Source organism: Gobio gobio (assembly GCF_949357685.1).
Source record: "Gobio gobio genome assembly, chromosome: 24".
Lineage (NCBI taxonomy): Eukaryota > Metazoa > Chordata > Actinopteri > Cypriniformes > Gobionidae > Gobio > Gobio gobio.
The window spans coordinates 29,043,665-29,061,137 of record NC_137120.1 but is presented as its reverse complement, the minus strand read 5'-3'; the positions used below and the strand labels follow the sequence as shown (position 1 = coordinate 29,061,137).

At 36.8% G+C, this 17,473-nt stretch overlaps 1 protein-coding gene across 1 annotated transcript; it reads right to left on the bottom strand.

Moving 5' to 3' along the window:
- Positions 1-1,899: 1,899 nt before the first annotated feature.
- LOC307121114 (complement factor H-related protein 2-like) lies at positions 1,900-17,227 on the bottom strand. Its single transcript, XM_079808550.1, has 6 exons — positions 17,087-17,227; positions 11,684-11,836; positions 7,797-7,988; positions 7,499-7,690; positions 2,632-2,817; positions 1,900-2,450 (listed from the first exon to the last, which is right to left on the bottom strand). The coding sequence occupies exons 1-6, from the start codon at positions 17,145-17,147 to the stop codon at positions 2,260-2,262; spliced, it is 975 nt and encodes a 324-aa protein (XP_079664676.1). The 5' UTR covers positions 17,148-17,227; the 3' UTR covers positions 1,900-2,259.
- Between the last annotated feature and the right edge of the window lie 246 nt (positions 17,228-17,473).

Sequence of the window (17,473 nt, the reverse complement as noted above, 5' to 3'; positions counted from 1 at the left end):
AAGATTTTTCAGTGCTCTGTCATCTGCAAGTTGCTCACTAGATGCAATTTTTGTCGTTGTAGCAGCAAGATATTTTACGGCGCGATACAATTTCAGGAGGATAATAGTATTAGAGTATAGCAATGTATTTTCTATAGAGCACCGTTAACTGTTACTGAAATGTAACGTTAAAATGTAACGTTATGTAGCCTACACTATGGGAATACAAGTCTTAATTAAAGGGGTTAAACTGATCAAAAGTGACAAAGACATTTATAGTGTTACAAAAGATTATATTTTAAATAAATGCTGTTTATGTGATCGTTATATTTTAAATAAAGGCTGTTTATGTGATCATTATATTTATAAATAAATGCTGTTTATGTGTTGATATTTAATGTTGTGTCTGCTGGCTTTATTTCTTCAACAGCTCAAAGTTAATTGTCAAAAATCTGTTTTCTGTTTTCATATCTGCGTGGTGGTGTAAATGGTAAAGCGAGTGCACTTGTGTGGCAGCGACCCGGGTTCGATTCCAGTCTGTACTGTTTCCTACAATTAATATATATATATACTGTATCTGCTGCCATTGTCTCACTGATGTTCACCGGATAAGCAAGTTAATTGTATACTGCAAGGTGACTAAGGCAAATTCATAAGCTGTGCCATTATTTATAAGATTACTCTATTGTAGCCTATTTTGAAGCGCACTAATGATGCCATTAGCACACTTAAAGTTTACTCGGAATGCCATTGCAGTGTTTGTTATTAGTATAATATTAATGTAGCCTATGTTCAACACTCTCACAGTGTAATTTAATTGCAATTGTAATGTACATTTGAAGTTTATGCTGAGTGAATTCTGCATTTAAGAGTATATTTAAATTGTACTTAAGTATACTTGGAATAGTTCCACTTTAGCACAAACAAGTATATTTAATACAACTTTAGTTGAACTTTAGCACTGCTTTTGTACAATTAAAATGCATTTATTAAAATTTTTTGTGAAATGTTGTTCCAATTTAACAGACTTTAAGTATACCAATTTATAGTGTCACAAATGCATTTAGTTATACTAAAGTACATACAAATAAATTGTGCTTAAAGGAACAAACAGACTTTTTGGGACTTTAGCTTGTTCACCGTATCACCCAGAGTTAGATAAGACCATTCTCATCTCTGTGCGTGCTATAACTCTGACGCACCCACCACTAGCTTAGCTTAGCACAAAGACTGGAGGTATATGGCTCCAGCTAGCCTACTGCTCAATAAGTGACAAAATAACGACAACATTTTCCTATTTACAAGTTGTGATGTTGTGATGAATCAAGGAACTTTGATTATTACCATGGATGCAGCAGGCGCAATTATATTATGCAGCGACTGAAAATAGTCCCCAGCACGCAAGCAGGTTGTCACGTTGGTTATGTTAGCCTATTTTCAGGCACTGCATAATATAATTGCGTCTGCTGACTGCTGCACCCATGGTACGGAAGCAAATTCCTTGATTATTACACAGGAATGAGAGAATAGTTCCTAGCCATATCGGTCTAGAAAATCGCAACTTTTCATTTTCTGTCAGTCTTAGTACACGATGTAACTATACACATCACAACATGTAAATAGGAAAATGTTGGCATTATTGTGTCACTTATTGAGCAGTAGGCTAGCTGGAGCCGTTTACCTCCAGTCTTTGTGCTAAGCTGAGCTAGTGGTGGGTGCTGTGCGTCAGACAGAGTTATCGCACGCACGGAAATGAGTATGGACTTATCTAACTCTGGGGATATGGTGAATAAGCTAAAGTACCAAAAAGTCGGCGTGTTCCTTTAAGTATAATATTTTTTCACTATGGTGTCTCCAATAAATCATGATCATAGTACATATAGACATGTCAGTGGTCAAATTTGTCACAAAAGCAGGAAACCCAGAGCAATAAGAAAGTTTAATGACACATGTATTTCTTTCCCCCCATATTTGCGTGATAGTGAAAATACTTGATTATTTGCAAATTTCTCTTTGGTCTTACAGGCTTTTTGCAGTCAATTTTTGAAAAGTTTTTCATTGTACTCAATACACATATGATCACTTAGCTGGCATTAAATTAGTTAATGTCATTTTTTATACATGCACTTTTTAAACATGTTGCTTTTATAATTTATTTAGTTTTAATTGCAAGAATTCAAAATGGAGAATCTGAAATGAGAAAAGGATTTATTTGTATTTGCTCCATTTGTTTTGGTTTATTTGTACAGCTGATGCATCAGTGATGTTTTATTCTCATTGTCACACACACTCAGGCAAAATCATCACTCCATCATTACAATATTGTATTAAGGCATTGACTTTTAAATGTTTTCCCCACTGACATACAAAGGTGATTCTATCCCCATGTGGTGAGAATATCTTTTGCCGTCCACCCTTCCGCAGCTCTATACCTCTTTTATCCATTTCCTCCACTGTTACTACACAGGGCTCTGAAACAAACACATCTCACTGTCAGTGTTACAATATACTACAATCATTGATTCATCAGAACCAGATCTACAACTTCAACTACAAGATTACATCAAACTTATAAAAAAAAATAATAATAATAATACAGTGAGAAAAGCCTTTCATGTCTTTGATGTATATGGTGTAGATGTTTATACTTACTTAAACACTTAATATTTCCTCTCCATTCGCCTTGTTCACAGGTGTAGTATTTGGAGTAGGGGTGATGCGGAACCAGTGTGTATTTATCAAAGCAGATGTATTCAACTCTCTCCCCTGAATTGTATTCATTTTTTGCCCTTTCTCTTGTATCTGCAAATTCCACGTGTGGTGGTTGCACACATTTCCCTGAGGGTAAAAACAAAGTTAGGTAACGCTTAGATTACGGCCCGGAAATAAGTAATAAGTGCATAAGTAAAGCGAATTTACATAACTTTCGGTAATTATAGTGTAACTATAAAGTAAGTACGTGTAGGTATAAGGGAACAATATGTAATATTGGGGGAATAAAGGGGTAACTATCAGGAAAATTAACAAATGATTTGTACTATAAGTATTTTTTAATCAAAGGAAAATTATCTGTGTAGTTACAGGGTAAGTATGAATCTGCGAGCTGTAAATTAAAGTGGTTCTTGTTCCCGTCTTGTTTCATGTATAGTTACAGGGTAAGTGTGAATCTGCGGGCTGTAAATTAAAGTGGTGTTTGTTACCCTCTTGTTTCATGTATAGTTACAGGGTAAGTGTGAATCTGCGGGCTGTAAATTAAAGTGGTTCTTGTTCCCCTCTTGCTTCATGTAGTTACAGGGTAAGTACAATACAAATACATACACAATCTGATATCACTCGGAAACCTTTATTTAAAAAAAAAAAAACACGTTTTTTAAAACAGATTTACAACACTTATTCGTTTCTTTTGCATGGCTTCATTCTCCTCTTGTTCCTCTTCTTTTTCATCCTTGCCACAGATGAATATTAAGAAGGAATCCTATGTCTCTAGCTATTCTGTATTATGTAACTGTTACACTGAAAATACAGTGCACGCAGAAATGTCCTCAACGATAAGTGTTTGTTAGAACTCGACCTCAGTGCTGCATTTGACACTGTTGACCACACTCTAAAAAAAAAAAGGTTCTATTTGGCACCAAAAATGGTTCTTGGCTCGTAATCATAACCTTTTTTAGTGCTATATAGCACCAATTTTGGTGCTTCACTGGTTCTTCAGCGATTCTTCAGAGGTGCTATATAGCACCTTAGTCAAAGAACAGGTGAAGAATATCTGAAGCACCGCCGAAGAACCACTGAAGAACCACTGAAGAACCATTTTTGGTGCTATATAGAACCTTTTTTTTTAGAGTGTGGTAAACAGTGTCAAATGCAGCACTGAGGTCAAGTAGTACCACAATTTATGTTTTGCCTGTATCTGTATTGAGGCGAATATCATTTATTATCTTTATGAGCGCTGTCTCTGTGCTGTGATGCGGTCGGAAACCAGATTGAAAATTGTCAAAGTATCCGTTTGAGCTCAAGAATTTGTTCAGCTGACTGAAAACAACTTTTTCAATGATCTTGCCTATGAAGGGGAGATTTGAGATTGGTCTGTACACTGTAAAATCCAACAGTTGTTCTTACTAAGACTTTTTTAGTAAACTTTACTTAATGTCCAATAATTTGTTGACCTTACTTAAAACAAGTAAGTAATCTGAACTATTTGCATGCTATGCCTTCGTTACTTAGAAAACTCAAGTAAACATTACTTGACTGGTTTGAGTACCATTTTGCCAAAGCAAAAAAACAAGCGGGTGGACGGGCGGACGGGCAAAGTGTTTTTGAGGCAGGGCAATTTTTTCTAGACTTATCACTCATTTCCTCCACTTCTTCTCACCATAATTGTGATTAGTGTTCCCTTTGGTTGGACACTTGGAACTTCATTCATATTATAGTAATTAACTTCCTATTAATGCAGCAATGCAACAAGAAATTGATTTCAAAACAAGGGCAGTAATATATATACATATATATATATATACATATATATATATATATATATACATATATATATATATATATATATATATATATATATATATATATATATATATATATATATATAGATATAGAACATAACTATTTTTCATGTCAAATAATGACCTTTTAACATTTTTTTGCTAATATTTATGGCATAACCTTTTAATTGAGTTGATATAATCCCTCTATGTTTGTCACAATATCATTTGACCATGCTCGAGTGTGTCACACACACACTTCAACATTCAGCATGCAAAACACAACAATGGTAACAAGGATTATTTTTATTTATTTTTTTATTTTTTATTATTAATACAACCTTTACTATTTTACTTGCTGTCATTATTGGGGTTATACTGACAAAAGACAAATAGTAAAATAAAGGCAAAAATAGTAAAACGAAGCAATTAATTTATTCATGCCACAATGCACTCTGGGAGTACACTTCCTCAGATCCCAGATAGAATTAAGTTGACAAAACTTAAACGGTTTAAGTAAGAACAACTTAATGCAATTAAGTAATTCTTACTTAATTAAATTAAGGCAACAAGTTTGCACAATTTAATTAAGTAAACTGAACTAATTCGTTTTTACAGTGTAGTTGCTCATTATGGAGTTATCCAGATTTCTCTTTTTCAGAAGAGGCTTAACTACTGCGGTTTTAAGGGAGTTTGGAAAGGTCCCAGAAAGAAATTAGCACAACATCCGTCTGTTGTTACCATACCATTTAATGAGTTAGTTTGATCATATAATCTTAAGATATTAGGTTCAACTTATTTGGCTTGCTGTCCACTGATGAGGGGCTCGATGAAGCAGCTTCAACTCAAGCTCTGATATACCCCCACAGTGACTAAATATAGGATATGATTATATAGGGCAAGGCACCTAAGATAAAGGTGGAGTTTGGGGAGGTGGTGGGATGTTGGAACAGCTGAGACTGAGGAGAAGTAAGCAGCTGTTTATATACTCTGGCGGTTGGCTGTTGATTGGAAGATTAGATGGGCTCCCTCCTCCCTAAATTACATTTAGGAACTTCACTTACACAATTCATGTTGTTTTCACAAAAAATATGCAGTCAATTAACATATTTCTAAAATGCTTACATTTTCTTTTCACACAACCAAAATCATGGATCTGTCTGGTCTTATTTACAAATGCTTGAACATAGCATGACAGAAATGAAGACCTAATTTTCCAAACCTTGAATATATAAAGAATCAACTGCTGCAACAACAGCGGCTCAAAAGTACTGAAAAAATATATTAAAAATACATATAAACATCTCAGTTAGAGGCATAGTTGCCAAACAACTCCAAGAAGCAGAGAGAAAAAAAAGAGGAATAGTTGCTGGAGTGAGATGAGTAGATGGTTGAGGACAAGCAAGAAGGAGAGTAAGAATGTGTATCTCTATGTTTTTTCCCCTTACACATGAGAAACCTATGAAAGCTTATTTCTGCAATGGAATAGAAAATAAACAAGGTAATTGTGACTTTTTCTCTCCAAATTCTGACTTTTTTCCTCCCAATTCCTTTTTATATCTCGCAATTGCAAAAATTGTGAGATGAAAAAGTCACAATTACCTTTTTAATCTGTGGTGGAAAAAATGCTTCCATAGTAAACAAAGGCCATGTATGTTGGATTTGTTGTTTCATCATGGCAGCAAGTTCATGTTCTGCATGGGGGACCCATTTGACCAAGTCTCGCGTAGCCAGACAGACTTTATCGCAACTCATCACAGGAACGCGCAAAGAGTGATGGCCGAACTCAGTGTTTTGGCTGAATAATACGGTTTCTTTCTTGCCAAAGCTTATAGTATTCCTCCTGAACACTTTCCATATATGGCGCGTGTCTCACTGTATCATTGCGTGATACTTTTGTTTATTTCTTGTAATGTTTTAGCCTGGTCGCTATTCACTGCCATTATATGAAGGAGCACATTCAGGACTATTTTTTTAAATTTCTGCTTTTGAGGTCCGAAAAAGATAGAAGGGCATTAGAACAACAGCAGGGTGAGTAAAAGATGGCTTTATTTTCATTTCAGGGTGAACTATCCCTTTAAACAATTACAAGAACTATATGTTAGTTTTAAGGCTGAGTACACTTTAGAAAGAGCTTTAAAATATAGACCTTCTTGAATTATTGACTAAACAACCCCCTCCATAACCACGCCCCCAACAAAGCCCCGCCCCCTCTGTTGAGTACCGCCACTTTATTTTTTCCACTTCAAGCACTGTGTAAAAAAAAAAAATGAATTATCAAACACAATGGATTTCATATTGTCTGCAGGTAGAACTGAAACATGACAAGTAATGCAGTTTTCATAATGCCATCAATTGCATTTTGACAGTGATTGCGCCATGATTGACTATATGTTCATGTTGGATAGAAAACTAGTGCTCGAGTTTTGACAGAATGATTTAATTTTGAATTAAGTTTTGCCGTGTTTTGATATAGTTAGTAAGTAGAAAAATGTTTTTAGCATTTTACAATGTAGAGTTTGTATTTATTTATCAAAGTGTGGTTTTGGCCAGAAAGTTTTGTAAATTGTGTGATAAAAGTGTTTTGCTGTGTCAAGAGTTTAGAAAAAGTACATTACGTATTGGTAAACGCTTTTTAGCAATTGTAAAAAAAAAAAAAAAAAACCTGTAATGTAATGCACATTATTAATGTGAGAATTTGTGGTTTTCTAAAATGCTTTAAAATGCTTTTTTACTTTGAAGAGATATGGTGTGCAGATGTTTAATATATTATTGTAACTAAATCTAAATTTGCATCTAAAGTTGCGTTTATCCATGTAAAACTCACTGCCATGGTGCTAGTGCATAGCTATGCTTTGCTAGGTTATTCTGGGTGGTTGCTAGGATATTGCTTCTTGGCCCAAGACAAGAGAGACTTGTGTGCCGATCAATTACGTACCAAAGTTGAGCATTTACTTTAATATGATCAATAGTGATGCTTGCAAACACTGCTAATAAAACTCGACTAGAAAACCTGTGAACCTTACCTCCTACACATTTAGGGAATGGAACGTTCCATTCTCCATTTGACCTGCATGTGATTTTGCTCTGTCCTTGTAATTCTGATCCACTCCCAACACATGAAAGAGTTATTGTGTCTCCAGGTCTGATTGAAACCTCAGGCCCCGGGTGTCTGTCTGATCTCATGTTTGCTGGCAGGTTTACGACACACATTACCTCTAAAGAACAGAAAGATCTGATCAACCAATCATCCTCCATGTGAACAACAAATCAATCTTTGAACTATCTTTGTCCAATCTGAAGCTTTACCGTCCATGGCTTTACCTTCACATTTAGGAAAAGGGCGGCTCCATTCTCCATTTGATTGACAGATGATTTCACTCTGTCCTTTTAATATCAGCCCCCGTCCTTTGCATGAAAATATTAACTTGTGTCCAGGTTTGACGGAACCCTCAATATCAGGGAATCGCTCAACTGTTAAGTCTTCCACTGTTGTGGTTAGAGGACATGTTACCTCTAGAGAAAGCAGACATTTGATCACATATTTATCCACACAGAACCCAGATAGCATGGTGACATTGACACAATGTTGAGTTTTGATCAAAACCATCATTTTGGTTGAGATTGAAATGTCAATGTTTAAAGTATGTTGGATCAGCGTTGAAACTGTGATGGAAGTCAGCAGCACACATGGGTGAAGACAATGACATTGAACTAACAGTGATTTGTAGTTGATGCCTGCAAGATCATGCAGGTGTGTATCTCTACAGAACATTAGTAGGTGTTTCCCAATCAGTGGGGCATTTTCAAACCACAATGGGCATTTTCAACCACTTTACCCGATTTGCTCTAATCCACTAGGGGGTTTAAGGGTGGGCCTTCATGGTTTTAGCAAGTATGTTGAATTTTTTTTTTAAAACATCCATTGTAGTTTGAAATTGGCCACTGATTGGTAAACGCCCATTTTAGATTTGCATGTGCACTTCTCAGTAGTTTAACTGAAGCTTCCTCATTAGAAAACACAGGTGCATCCTATACAGGGGGGGTATTCCAGAAAGCAGGTTGTTACACACATGTTTAAGTGTGTATGTTTAAAAGTAAAGGCCCTTTCACACCGGGCGCGTAACGAAAAAGCTAATATTTTGTGTGCGAATAGTTCACGTCAAAACCATTCACATCAACCGCGACACAAATTTTGCGACGTCTGTGACGTTTCAGAGCTCCAACATTCGATGACAGCTGAGAAAACATGGACACTTGATCATCCAGTGGAGACAAGCTTTTCATTTTATTTAAAAGACCGAAAAGAAGGTTTTGGGTGCACCCAGTCTTGAACAGAAAGTCTGAAGGGCAATATGCTAAACTTGTACAGGAGCTAAAACTTTATCATGGCCGGTTCTGCACTTACTTTCGAATGTCCGTGGGACAATTTGAGGAGTTCCTCGAGAAACAGTAGCACCGCATCTGATGAGACAAACCATATACGCTGTGTCCACCAAAGCATTTTTTTCACGCGGATGAACGCCCAGAGGGTAACGAGGCGCTGAGTTAGAAACAGAACGCGTTTTTCAGGTTTGAAAAGGTGAGACGCACTGCACTGCCTTTTTTGGTTGACATTTTTTAATTTAGAAAATAGCAGTGCGCTGTGGTTTTATTAATGTTCCTAGGCAACCCCCGAATCAGCTGTACTGTCAGTCTAATCAGGATAACCATCACAACAACGGAAGGCCCGCCTCTCCATTCATTGGATTGCACAATGGGGCAAAAACGTGATGACGTCGGACGCTTTTCTGCTCAGGGTTAATTTTTTTCAACTTCATGCGCTCAGAGTGCTCTTTCAAAAACGCGAGGCACCCGGGGGCGCGTAAGCAGCACGCATAACGCTCTCTGCCAACAGAAATCTATTCAAAAAAGGCGCCTCTCACTGCAAAAACGCATTCGGCCTGATCGGGGCCTTTTTTCAGTTCAGTTTTGCAGTTGGCCTGAAGATATTGTTGATATTGTTGCCCTTGACTGCTCTAGCTGCTTCTATTGCCCTCATTTGTAAGTCGCTTTGGATAAAAGCGTCTGCTAAATGACTAAATGTAAATGTAAATGTTTTTTCACGCTCAAGCATTGAACGCTCTGCGTTTTTTACTGGTCACCGAGAGTTGAAGAATGTTCAACTTTGAGTAAAACGCTGCGCTCCTCACTGTCACTTTTCAGGAGGGAGGAGCGGGACAAATACAACACCGACCAACCGCCACATTCTGCTTGTACAACGTCAACAGATGAAAGTATAATATGAAGTATAATAACGGAACAAAATAATTTAAAAGAGCCAGAGCAAATACTTTACATTGTACCGGCATTTTTATATATAATCAATACAGAAACAAACTATCTGTGAAATGAGATACACTAGTAACACTTCCGCGGATATTCCGTATCATAACAAGCAAAGCATCTCAACTGAAAAAACCCCCCGCTGCGCTGCCAAACCGCTGTGTTTTCAAGGTGTTTTCAGCAGATCTGTATAAAAACCTTTGGTGGACACGTGGCTTTAGTGGGAGACTCCCACTAAAGCCCACTGGGAGTGAAGGCAGATGAAGATGGACAATAAAAAAATTAACATAACCTGCTCCTGAGTTTGATTCAGAGGTGTTCAGTGCATGCATGACCTATTTATGAGGCTCAAATGGGCGTGAAAGATTGCGCACAAAATTATGTATAATTGCAAGTTACAGTTACAACATTATATTATGCAATATACACCAATCAGGCATAACAATATGACCAATATATTGTGTTGGTCTCCCTTTTGCTGCCAAAACAGCCCTGACCCGTCGAGACATGGACTCCTGAAGGTGTGCTGTGGTATCTGGCACCAAGATGTTAGCAGCAGATCCTTTAAGTCTTGTTTTAAGTCTTGTCGTGGATAAGTTGTGAGGTGGGCCTCCATGGATCAGACCTGTTTGTTCAGCACATCCCACAGATGCTCGATCGGATTGAGATCTGGGGAATTTGGAGGCCAAGTCAACACTTCAAACTCGTTGTTGTGCTCCTCAAACCATTCCCGAACCATTTTTGCTTTGTGGCAGGGCGCATTATCCTGCTGAAAGATGCCGCAGCCACCAGGGAATACTGTTTCCATGGGTTCATGGTCTGCAACAATGCTTAGATAGGTGGTACGTGTCGCGATGAAGAGATAATCAGTAATATTATAAAGCACTATTATAACAAGGTAATATTTAAATGTTTATTTAATTCTAATAAATTTATTATTTATTTTATTGTCAGACATATATCTGCATTCAAATGTTTTCTTTCTCCCTTTTTTCAACAGGCCGTTTTCTATGATAGGGAAGAGCGGGGCACAACCTAACGCTTTTTGACTTTCTCAGTTTGTGTAAATCCACTTGGGGTTCAGAGTATTTATTGTTTCCCACATTAATTGCACACATGTCTAGTACAATGATGTGGTTTTGTTTCATTAATACAGTGTATACTTTTTTCTTGATTTACCCTGAAAGAATGGAAGTGAAATGTGACAACATGCCCCATAGGTGGGGAACATTGTAACATGACAGCTTAAAATGTTTTCTGATATAATCAAAAAAATATCCAAGACAAACTAAAATATTTTGTCAACAAAATACAATTATTAACTTTTTAAAATAAAATAATGGCATTTTTAATCATTAAAAATATAAGCATTTTTGAGTTTGACTACAAACACATAGCTAAATACATATATACAGCATAGTTCAAAACATAATAATAATTAATAATTTCTGAACATTAACTCTCAGTCATTATTCACCCTTTTCTCATGGTTTCTCAAAAGAATTCCTAAAAGTATACAATATAATGGCATATTTGTAATAGGGGCTGATTGTAACGCAGTGTTACAACACACCCCATCTGCGCAAATGGGATTTAAATCGCGGCTCGTGTCTTCTGCTGGTTAGATCAGCATTAGGAGGCCTAATTCCGAGCTCGAAGCCCTCCCCCCAGACAGCACGCCAAATACGCATTGAATTACTCTCTATAAATGATATGCAAGTGCGAACTCGTGAAACAACTGAAGAAGGAAGTAATATGGCACGCTTTTTTTCTTAGCTTCTGTTTCCATGGTGACTCATTAAATTGGTGCTTTGAATAAAGTGCAGAAATCTGTGATCATTCGGTGACAATACAGACAAACAAAAAAATTAAACAATGGAATGAACCTTTGCACTTTGGAAGAGAGTCGCTCCTTTCGCCCGTCTCTGTGCAGTGAATGTCACTACTTCTGTCTATCTTTTTTTCAATGGATACACACTCAAAGTGAATAACATCACCATTTCCTTCCTCTGTGTTGCCTGATGCAGTCACACCTCCATCTGTGCAAGAGTGTTAAAAGGATATTATACATTTCATACATTAGAATAAAAAGCATAAATCACATTTACCCTTTCTTTCTTGCAAGTCTACAATACTGTTGTATACTCCAAAAACAAACTGCGACCCCTCTGTGTAACATTTCAGTCACATAAAATTATGTGGTCATCATATTGTCAATTCTTTCACTTGCACATGGTCAGAGATACTTTCCTTACTGTACTTAAGCAGGGTTGCCAACTCTCACGCATTTGGCGTGACACTCACGCTTTCAGGCTCAGTCTCACGCTCTCACGCTACCCAACTGAATCTCACGCCAAATTGCCAAACCTGATTTTGATATTAAACAATGTCTAAGTTTTTACATTTTTTAAAGTTTTAATGCGAAATTCAAACAATAAATAGCGTTTTGGCGCTAATATGGCATAACAGTTAAAGCCAGAGGCGTTGAAAAACGGAGTTGCGGCATGCTCTCTCGTCTCCCGGTGGCGCGCGCAGTCACGTGCTTCACGGAGCGCTCAATACTTCTAGCGCTGTGTCAATACATTTTAATGGCTTGATACACCACAGCTCCACTTAACAGGTGTTTGCAGCAAGTTTTGGTAAACAGTACAGCATAGTGTGCATTGATTATTACATCAGCATACAGGATCGTTTTATAATGGAGAGTAATGGAGATGCAACAATGTTAACATTAATGTTAATGTTTTTTATTGTATTTAGCCCTCAGGTATTCCATACTAATTGGTCACACTCATACTCATTGATGGTCAAATGTGACCATACACCTTAACTATTTTTCAATTAAATAAATATTCTATATTTTAGTTCAATAATATTTATTGAATATTTTGAGGAGATCTTTTGGTACTAAATACTATTTGTGCAATAATTATTGTCAATTAATGACCACTTAAAATATTTTTCTTCTAATATTTGTATTATTTATATTACAATTAGTATAGTAATAAGATTAAATTAGAGAATTATTATTCAAAGAGGCAAATTAGAGTCATTTTGTGGCTCGAAAAATAATAATTTCCATTTGTAATGCCATTACCCAGTAGGTGCCTTTATGGCTCTTTAATCAATTTACATGTATCTAATCTAGTTGCTCAAAAAAGTATTGCAGTTATGCATTTTGCATTTTAATAAATATTTAGATATGATGAAACACTAGATTTCTTTAAATGCGAAATTTTAAAATGTTAATAATGTACATATCCTTATTTCCTTATATGTACAGTAGGCTATGAATCTATACTGAAATCGAAATCAATATACCGTAGTATACCGTCAGCCCCCCCACCCCCTCGAGGAAGGGAAATCTCACTCCAACCTGATCTTAAAAGTTGGCAACCCTGACTTAAGTATTTATTTTTCTGACAAATTTTTACTTTCCTCACATTTTTACAGAAATATCAAATACCTTCTACTACTTATATTTTCAAACCAGGCTCGTTACTTTAGTTTTAATCTGTATTTTGGTGGCATCTCTAATATACCATGAATCGGTTAGTCTTGACTGGCAAGCGGTATGATTCGGCTTGTGCGACTCCACTCCTCCGCCAAAAGGTTTCTTTCAATCAGTAATCAATGCGAGATAGGATGGAATGGAAGCGGCCAGATGGAGCAGAGAGGCAAAACTTCAAGTGCAGGTCAGTTTCATCAGTAAATAGCAGGGGTGTACCCTCACGATTCGATACACATCACAATACTGAACTCACAATCCTCACAATATTGTTGCTATACTCCAAGATATGGTAAAATTTACTGTTGATTAAAAGGCTAAATATGGTATTATGGCAAAATACTGTATGCTAAAGGACATTATTATTATATACTGTAAAATTACAGTAGTAATTTAGCAGACAATTATTCAAGTTTAGAGGGAGCTAGGGCAGACAACAACACAACCCTTACGAAAAGTAGCCATGTTTTTCTACATATGAAACCATAGTTACTATAGTTAAACCATGGTATTGCAACACTAACCATAGTTTATACTTTAGCCAGCATACTGCCCCTCCCCCCAACCCCAACATTCATGAACAATTTTTCTGGAATAAGGATTCATGGTCAATTCTACTTGTTGATAGCTTGTCAAATGTGTTTGAAGCATTAACGTTACTGCATGTTAGGGATGGGTGATATCATATGACAATACATATTGTAGATTCGTAGTGATGATATAAATTGTGAATCGATGGAACTCTTTCTAAATCGTTTACATAGATATATCTGTGAAGCTTTTAGTGGGTAGGAATAATTGGAATGTTGGAGTGGAAAAAGAAGCAAGGGTGAATTCGTTTTTGGGTGTGATGTGATTTGTGTTATAACCGCCGTGAAAGGAAATTCAAATTCACACTTGCACGTCGGCAGGCAGTTTTTTTGTGCGCACACTCCGAGATGGAATGGAACGCTGACAAAGGCCTACATTTTTGACTTAAAGGCCTTTTTAACGCAGCAAGCGGTGGAATCAGCACAGTTGCTGCTTTCTATTTAGCTTTGTGCAGTTCAAGCCACTGTTGCCAACAAATTTTCAGGGGAAGTTGCTAAAGGCAGAACCAGTTGTTGCTAAAAGTTGCTAAATGACATTGTGTGGTCATTGTGCTATGATGTCATTATGTAATTGCAAGCCCACATATGACGTGCAAGAAAAAAAAAAGCAAATTGTGCGCAAAATTTACTAATTTGTTCCCTCGATTTATAAATCGTGTGCATGATTTAGCCAACTAGTTTATTCCTGCATGTCATATGCAGGGCTCCGTAAATATGCTACCTAAATGATCTTCCAGTTTTTACAGCGGTTTCCACATTTCCACAGCGATCTTAAGGAATTATGAATTAACTACTCTGCCTATTGAGCTAGCTTGTATGGGTGTTGTTTGGATTAGAGTCACTTTCCAGAAGTTAGCAAAAGTTGCCAAAAAAATTGGCAAACAAAAATTGGCAATACTGGTTGAAGGCTTGTTTATATTTTTTTCGCAATTGGCAAGGCTCTACGCTGCGAACCTGCTTACTGCACGCGCTCCTCAGTAAAATAATGCTTGCCGTTGTATAATTTTGTGAAACTACAGAGGGCGACTGAGTAATTTTTCTCCAAACCATCAAAAAGCAGCGATAAGAGGAAGTTGTTTGCCGAATAATTTGTCAAAGACTCGTCTTGTGAGAAGTTTGTGAATAAATGGATTTCTTCACATATAAACTGATTAGGTTGTGGGTCATTTTGAGGACACATGTGAAAGTTTTTTAGTACACTTCTTAAACCCTAACCAAATAATCAAGTTAAACCCAGTAAACTTGAAATTGTGACTTGTTGTGACATTAGAACAAAACATATTAATGAATAGGCCCAGATAGATTTCAGCCTAGGGATACCTGCACTGAATCGCCAATTTCACATGTATTTTGTGTATTTTCAAAATACAAAATATTGTATTTGTATTTAAATACATTTTTCCACAAAGTATTTAGTATTTGTATTTAAATACATTTTTCCACACAGTATTTTGTATTTGTATTTTAAATACATTTCAATGTATTTATGCCCATCTCTGTTTGTAGTGATGACAAAATGAGGCTTCCTGAACCACTGAGACCTCGCAGCCCATTGCTTCACCAAAAGCTTAATTTCATCATTACTCACTAGTGACACCTAGCTACTGTGCAAAGAAATAGCAGACAAATCCATTAATCCTGAGCCAATGACCTGAATAGACGTTTGTCCATTGCCTAAAATAAAATATGCATCTTTCTCTTTCTGACTTTACTTGCACAAAGACAACTGCCAGACACATTGTAAATTCATTATTTATAAATTGTTTGGATAGTGACAGTATGAACAACAAAAGTGATGCTGTGTTGAGTGTAGTGCATGGTGGAGGCAACGTAATAAAGGTAACTGCAACAGAGCAGTCTGGTGTTGGACAAGTGAATAATTGTTACTAGGGTTTTTTTGTGCAGTGTGCACAATTTATTGTGCAGTTTTAGTGCCGTGTAGAGCCTAAGGTTATGAGGATATAGTGGAGCAAACTGCAGCACAGCAGTTTGGGGTGGGTGAAGGGAGGATTATAATTGATTTTTAGTGTTTTGGGGTTTAGACGATTCCTCTTTTCGGAAAAAACTACTCTCTGACACACATTTCTACTACTCCTGACACTTCTCTGAAACACCACAACAACCACAAGGTGGAGCGAGTTTCGAACATGAAGCAACACTCAGACCGAACCAATGATGTATTCCACACAAACCGAGGCCTCGTTTGTCATTGGTCACATGATTTCTACGTTAACAACACAATCCTCGAATCGGGGCTTAATCTGGAATGCCCATTTATTCTCGACACAAGCTCCGACGCCTCGGTTCAAATGTCACATCACTAGTATATGTGCACTATTGGAATTTAAATAAACTGCACTTGGGTTCTGCACAAGTGACAACCTCCCCCAGTTTCTCTTGGAGCCAATATGGAAGTGACTTAAACTGCAATACATCAACTGGCCGCTAGGCACAGGCTCCAGAAGGGAGCAGACTCTCATTGAGCCCCATGTTAAAATACCCAACTTTACAAAAGAAAAAAAAAAAACATGTTTACAGCCTGGTACAAATTGTGGTTTTGGTCTATATGGCTAATTTTGCCCTTCATGACAACTGTGAGGATTAAATTTGTTTTAAAACTCATTCTTTTACATTATATAAAGCCTTAAAGTTCTGCATAATTAAGGGCGTGGCCACTTTGAGTGACAGGTGGATAGCCATTTATCTGCTGTTAGTCATCACGTCACCTCAGCTCCGCCCACGTCCCGCCACTTTACCCATTTTCTGTTAGCCGGGAGTGACGCGCGATGATGCTGCTAAGATGGCAACGGCCAGCTCGACCCTACTTTACGCTTCAAAACTGCTCTTCAGAATCCTATGGGTGACATCACGGACACTATACGTCCATAGTCTATGGCTCAGTGAACGAACTGATTAAATAATTGTAATATTAATTTTGCTACAGCCAATTAAAAAACTAATCAAAATATTTATAAGTAATTATAATTTGTTATAATTAATTATACATATTTCCCTTTTGAGCTTTGCTACACGTAACTGTCATTTATATAAAATGCTGAAGTACATGCAAAACTAGTCAACACTCTCTAAAGCTATAGTTTGGGAAGTGCTTATAATATAACATTTATATTCAAGTCAATAAAATCCTAATGAAAAAGACATTCAAATAAATACATAAAAAAATCACTTGCCTTGACAATTTAAGGAAAACAACCCAAAGACGAAGCTGAGGAGTTTTACAGGAACTCTCATTTTGAACTCAATTCACGAGTGCCTTTTTTGGTCTGTCTCTGATAAAGTCACACCAGACACACCAAAAGACAAGTTACTTTAGAGAAGTGAAACTTCTTGAGTCATATTTATGCAGCATATGAACAGGAAGCAGAGGGAAGGTTCCAAAATAATTGCATTTGTTTACCTCTAAACTTTGTAGCTTAATCCAGTTAATGTTTTTCATAGGTTCATGTTTAAATTAAAAAAAATAAAGTGCATTGATGTGGTGAATGATTCTGTCCCATAGAGCAGTGGTTTTTAAAGCCTGGGTCGTGACCCTTGGGTGGGTTGTGAGGCTTAAAAAA

Coding starts and splice junctions, on each gene's coding strand:
- LOC307121114 (XM_079808550.1), bottom strand. CDS start 17,147: ATGAGAGTTCCTGTAAAACTCCTCAGCTTCGTCTTTGGGTTGTTTTCC. Junction 11,837..17,086: donor GTTTTCCTTAAATTGTCAAG/GCAAGTGATTTT, acceptor ACTCTTGCACAG/ATGGAGGTGTGACTGCATCA. Junction 2,818..7,498: donor ATTCCCTAAATGTGTAGGAG/GTAAGGTTCACA, acceptor TTTTACCCTCAG/GGAAATGTGTGCAACCACCA.